Source organism: Condylura cristata, unplaced genomic scaffold (assembly GCF_000260355.1).
Source record: "Condylura cristata isolate star-nosed mole 26May11 unplaced genomic scaffold, ConCri1.0 scaffold00026, whole genome shotgun sequence".
NCBI classification, from domain to species: Eukaryota; Metazoa; Chordata; class Mammalia; order Eulipotyphla; family Talpidae; genus Condylura; species Condylura cristata.
In genome coordinates this window covers 616,460-622,172 of record NW_004567127.1, presented here as the reverse complement: position 1 = coordinate 622,172, position 5,713 = coordinate 616,460, and the positions used below count along the sequence as shown (strand labels likewise).

The following is a 5,713-nucleotide window of genomic DNA, read 5'->3' as shown; positions in this document are numbered from 1 at the left end:
ATTCCGTGAATATCTTACAAGCCTCCCTTCGAGTCCAAGGCGACGGCAGTGCAGGTCCTGAGAAGGCGCCTCCTAGGCGCACCCCACAAAGACGCTCTGTCCGCGGGTGTGCGCTCCGCGGGCCCGGCCGGCCGGCGGGCTGGTACTCCTCCTGCTGAAGCTGCCGGGCCAGCTCCAGGTCACTGAGGCCCGAGGCGCCCTGCGGCTGCAGGGACAAGGCCGCCAGGTAGTCCTGGGGGCAGGGCGGAGCGTGAGCTGGCGTGTGGGGCCACCCGGAGGCTCCCCAGCCCTCGGCCCCTCAGCCCGGCAAGCGCACTGTCGCCGGCCAGGAGCGACCGGCACAGGCGCGCCTGAGGGGTGAGCGGGACTGTCCGGCCGCACCTGCTCTGCCTGCCGCTGCCGCTCGGCGGGGCCGGCCGCGCCGTCCGGGCCCGGGCAGTGGCTGAGGCGGAAGTCGGAGTCGCAGAAGCAGCTGTCCCCGTCCACGCTGTGCAGGCTTTCCCACACCACCTGCCCCTCCTGCAGGAAGCCCTGGTCCGTGACCAGCAGGTACAGGTGGCTCTGCGGGGGGCGGGGGGGCGGTCAGCCCAGACCTGGAGGCGGCGCCTGGGCGGGCTGACCGGCTGTGCGGAGGCCGGCGGGCGGGCGGCAGAGGGCAGGGCCGCCCGAGCCCGTGGCCAGTGGGTGTGAGTGCGGCAGCGGCGTGGTCGAGCCCGAGGGCCTCCCGGCCGGGGCCCCACGTGAGATCCCGCTCCCCAGGGTCCGCTGGCCCTTGGGGGCCAGGAAGACGATCCCTCGGGCGCCAAAGGCCTCCGCTCTCCTGCCCCACCCTGGCCTTTCGGCACTGTCCAGCGGTGGCAGCCCGCGTGTCCGAAGCCCTCCCCTTCCCGCGAGAGGATGAGACTTTCCTGCCGGCCGCAGCCCGCCCCCAGCCCTTCCCCGCAGGAACAGTCGGAGCCGACCCTCTCCCGCCACGTTCTAGGCCACGGCTGACCGGTCGGTGCAGGGCCCACGTGAGGAGGCCTGGGCAGCGGCCGTGGTCACCCGGGGAGGGCCCAGAGGCCTGGGGGCCCTGATAGAACACGGAACCGGGACAGAGGCCCGAGCAGCGGTCCGGGCCCCACCCCCGCCCCCGCCCCCCGCTGAGCCTCCCCACCTTGTGCTTGGTCATGGTGCTGAAGTGGTTGTTTCGGAAGAAGACACTGAGCTCCCCCTCCTTGGCGGCCGCCGTCAGCTCGCACAGGCCGTGGTAGGTGAGCTGGGCCGCCGTGGTCTCCAGGAACTGCTCGGCGATCAGGCCTGCGGGCGCGGGGCGGCTGGATGGGCCGGCGCCGAGAGGGGCGGAGACCCCTCCTGGAGCCTGGCTGTGGCGGACGGGGACACCGCCGCCCGCCGCCGCACCGGGGACCCCAGGGAGGGGCGGTCACCTTCCGTCACCAGGCCGGTGTCGCTGGAGTGCTTGCAGGCGATGATCTTCTCCACCAGCTGGTTGTAGCTCAGTTTCCCCACTGCGGCCGCCGCCTCGGGGCTCTGGGGCACAGGGACAGAGCCAGAGGGGGGCATTCAGGGAGGAAAGGCGCCAAGCACGCAGAAGCGGCAGCCCTGTGGCCGACGGCTCCCGAAACTTGGGGCGTCTGACAGCCCATCAGGCCTCGCTGGGGCGCAGCCCGCGGGGGACGCTGCAGGAGCCCGCACCGGCCGGGGACCCCCCCGCACCCCAGGGCGCGGCAGCCTCTCCGTCTCCCCGCGGCACCCTCCGCTGTGGACTTTGTCAAGCCGCCTGCCCTGCGCCCCACCCTGTCTCTGCTGACTCCTCACCGCCCTGCACCTCCAGCCGGTACCTCAGCTGTCTGCACACAACATCTTAAAAAACAAAAAAGAGCCGAGCCGTTTGCCCGCCGCTTTGCCCGTTTTGAGTTTGCCTCAAGGGCCGCCCGAGGAGCAGCGGGGCACACGCCTGCCTTCCCGAGCCAGCTGGGCTGCAGACGGCCGCACCTGGGGGTCGACCAGCCAGCCGTGGTACAGGGGGGTGCCCAGCAAGTCGAAGATGCTGCACTCGGGCGTGTACTCGAAGTCCGAGACGCCCGTGAACCTCACATTGACGTCCAGGCCCGTGGCCAGTTTGGGCAGCACGGTCATCGCGTCGTCCACGTTCTGGGGGAGAAAGGAGAGCGGTCCTCAAACCAGCCCACGCCTGTGAGGCCGACGCGCTCCGGTGTTACATGCTGACTTTATTTCAGCGCGTGGGGGGGGCGGGGAATGACACCCCAGCCCCCCCTCCAGAAACCAGCCTCTGTGCCCCCCGCTGGTTCTCCTCTAAGTCCCTCCGCCAACCCCGCTCCACCTCCACCCTTCCTCTCAGGTAGGTGAACCAATGTCTGAGTGAGAGACATTTCCTTCCCTTCCTCCTGCAAGAAGAAATCATAGTCGGGGGCCCGTGGAGGAGAGCAGGAGGCTTCCCTTGATGGCCTCGTGCCCCCAGCCGTAAAGCCCTTTCCTCGCAGACCTTGGCTCACCTGCTGGAAGTTGAGCTGAAGCCCCTCGGCCTTCTCCTGTGGCCTGATGCTCAGGAGGCGGTCCCCTAGGAGACAGGGCGGGTCAGGCCCTGGGCTAAGGCGGCCCCTCTTCAGAGAGGGGCTGCTGCCACACAACCCCAGACTTTCAGAGCTGGGAAGGGCCTTGTCATCTGGAATCCAAACCTGCCACGTCTCAGAGGCAGAGACGGGCCCACGCAAAGCCGCCCGGGAAAGCTCGGGGCGGCCGGGGGCGCCGCAGACCCGACACCCGACTCGCTGCTCACGCCCCAGAAAGGCCCGGCAGACGAGCCGCCCCGCCCCGGCGGAGGCCACGGGAGCCCCTCGCGTTCTGGATGTCCAGCTGGGTGGTCAGCTCGAATCTCCAGGCGGTTCCCTTCACGGCCTGGCCACGTACCAAGATGGGCCATGAGCTCCTCCGACGTGATGACCTCCTTCTGGGGGGGCAGCTTCACCTGGGGCAGGAGGGGCGACCCCAGGGTTAGCCGGGGAGCTACCTTCCTCCACAGAATACTGGGGGGAGCCATAGCCGGATGGGAGGAGGGGGGCATGGGGACCCCCGGCTGGCAGCAGGCGGGAATGGCCGTGACGCAGCTGTCCTCCCCGGCCAGAGAGGACACGGCAGCCCAGGGCATCTTTTGTTTCATGAACACTTATCTCTGTTCCAGTTGGAGATGTAGAGAGATACACCAGTTTGAGAAAATCAGGGTGGTCAAGGGGCGGGGCAGGGCAGAGGACGCCCCCCGATAATGAGCTGCCCCGACTCCTCTTACCTTCCACTGCAGGAGGAGGATGTTGATGATGGCGAGCAGTGGGCAGGGGCCGTTGGCGTTCTGCAGGATGATGGGCGTCTGCTGGCCCTTCCAGGAGATCCACTTGACACAGTAGAAATCTTGCTCGGGCTGCCGGGCCCTGGGGGACTGGGGGGCCTCCTGGGGCCTGGGGCTCGCCCCCTCGGGCCCCACCGGCTCCTCAGGGGCAGCCTGGTTGGGGTGCCCGGCCCCGCTGGCGGGACCATCGGGCGGCAGAGGCTGGAGGTCACCCTGGCTCTGGGCAGGCAGCGAAGCGGGTCCTACGGGGTCCTGTTCGCTGGCCCCGGCAGCCTCTCCACGGCCCGTGTCTTGAGGCAGTTTGTCCAGTTCTGACAGAGTGTCCCGGTGGTCAGGGCTCCCCAGGCCTGCGGTCCCGGTTCCACCGCCGGCCCCGGGCTCAGGGTGCTCCATGGTCAGAGGGGCCCGGAGGCCCTGCTGTCCAGAAGCCGGCCTAACCCAGGCGTGGCCGGCGACGGAGAGCTGGCGCCAGGGAGGAGCTCATGGGTCTAGAAAAGGCCTGGGGCGGGGCTGGCGTGGTGGGCTGGGGCCTGCAGTCCCTGCAGGCCGAGCAGCAGCCCCGGCGTGGTGGACAGAGGGCTCCTTGGAGTGTGCAGTGCGGCTCCGGGCTCCGGCCTGGCGGTGCAGTGCGGTCAGGGCAGGAGCAGGAACGGCGGGGAGATGGACAGGAGAAACAGACGGGGGGACAGAGGGACAGTGTCAGAGCTCCACTGATGGTCACTGAGGGCTGTCCACCTCACACTGCGGGAGCCGGGGGTGCCGCCTGGGCTGCTGGGGCACACACAGGCCACCGGGTCCTCCGGAAGGGGAGGAGCTGCACACCCCGCTGGGGTGAGGATAGAGCACAGAGCCTGGACGCGCCCCAGACCGGGGCTCTGGGGAGGAGGGTCCCCTCTCTCCTGGGGCCTCCCCTGCACACCATCCGGGCCCAGCCAGGAGTCGTGGGCGGGGCTTCCTGTGGCTGGCAGAAGCGCAGCCCCACAGGGGCTGGTCCCGGAGCCACCTCTGGCACCGACGCGCCCACCCACCAGAGTCTGGGCAGGCTTCCCTGGACGCCTGGACTCCGGGGCTGAGCTGGCGCGCTGGCCTCGGTCCTCTGCGCTCGCCAAAGACACCGGCTGTGCTCGCCCTTCTGTTTCTACGGAATAGGAAAAAGCTGATTACTGGTTTACATCAAAAGCACTGGGCGGGGCAGGGCGGCTCTTCCTGTCCACTCCCTTCCAGGCCGCTCAGGGCCTCCGGGCAGACCGGTCTAACCGGCCTCTGCACCAGCTCCAGACCCAGCAGTTCAGGGAGAACAAAAGGCAAACCTTGTCCTCGCCCTCCTCCCTCTCCCCCTTGCTCAGGATGAGAAAAGGGGGGACATTGAGCTGCTCAGAAGTGCGGTCCTTTCTCTAGTTTCATTCTAACCTGAGATCAAGTTCCCTCATGTAAACTGGTCAAAACTGCCGCTGGGAGGCCTGGGGGACGGACGAAGCGGAAGAGCAGCAGGCATGACCGACTGCTGACTCCGGGTGACTTGTCCTCGCTGTAGCTCATGGTATTACACCGTCAATTTAGAATCAGGGCAGCAGAAATCGCAATCGCGTGCAGACCTCACACTTTTTTTGCTCTCCTTCCCCTGCCCCGGGCCCCCACCCCAGGATGAGCCCCAGAAGCAGACACCAGAAAAAGTTAAATCTCAGAGTGGGGCTCATTTCTTATCTTTCTGGTTCAATGCCAGAAAGGATCAATAGTTAAGGGGGGCAGGGAGGCTGGCGGCGCCATGAGCCAGATCCCCGCAGCTGGCGCCAGAGGGGCAGGGCGCAGCTGTGCCAGGCAAAGCCGTGGCCCAGTCCTGGGAGGAGGCCCAGGAGCTGGCACTGGGTGCACCCCAGCAGGCGCGGTGGCTCAGGGCAGGAAAGGGGGAGCACCCCCCAACAGCTCAGGGTCTCACTTTCCAGCCAGAGTGATCCTCAGAGCCTGCAGCCTCCTGGCCCCAGGTGGGTGAGCCCCAGGACAGGCTGGCTCCAGCCTGACCAGTCTGCAAGCACCCTCGCCCTGAAGTGGCCTGGCAGGACAAGCCAGAACCCCCATCCAGCCCCGACTACTGGCTTGTAGGCTTGCAAGGAGGAGGGGAAGTTTCCGTTACAGGAGGGAAGTGACCGGCAGGAGCAGCGTCCCTTTCAATATTCCTCCTGCCTCAGCCCCGCTCCAGACTGTGGACACCGAAGGCGAAGGTGCCACCAAAGGCGAAGGTGCCCTCGCCAGGGCCGGGGCTGGCGGGAAGCTGCCGATGGAGGAGGGAGCCGGTCAAACAAAGTTTTTACCTCAAAGAAGTGGCGCCGCTCCGCCGCGGTGGGCTCTGGC

The 5,713-nt window shown here is 67.7% G+C and overlaps 1 protein-coding gene across 1 annotated transcript in view; it reads right to left on the bottom strand.

Annotated features, from left to right (window-relative positions):
• Window positions 1-5,713, bottom strand: part of FAM63A (family with sequence similarity 63, member A) — a 7,356-nt gene extending 1,643 nt beyond the window's left edge. The window contains exons 1-10 of the mRNA XM_004689446.2: window positions 5,674-5,713; window positions 4,393-4,502; window positions 3,308-3,979; window positions 2,932-2,989; window positions 2,517-2,581; window positions 1,996-2,154; window positions 1,428-1,530; window positions 1,157-1,299; window positions 382-561; window positions 83-232 (exon numbers count right to left, since the gene is read on the bottom strand). Coding sequence (XP_004689503.1) covers window positions 83-232; window positions 382-561; window positions 1,157-1,299; window positions 1,428-1,530; window positions 1,996-2,154; window positions 2,517-2,581; window positions 2,932-2,989; window positions 3,308-3,757 — 1,308 coding nt within the window. The 5' untranslated portion in view covers window positions 3,758-3,979; window positions 4,393-4,502; window positions 5,674-5,713. The remainder of the gene's footprint in view (window positions 1-82; window positions 233-381; window positions 562-1,156; window positions 1,300-1,427; window positions 1,531-1,995; window positions 2,155-2,516; window positions 2,582-2,931; window positions 2,990-3,307; window positions 3,980-4,392; window positions 4,503-5,673) is intronic.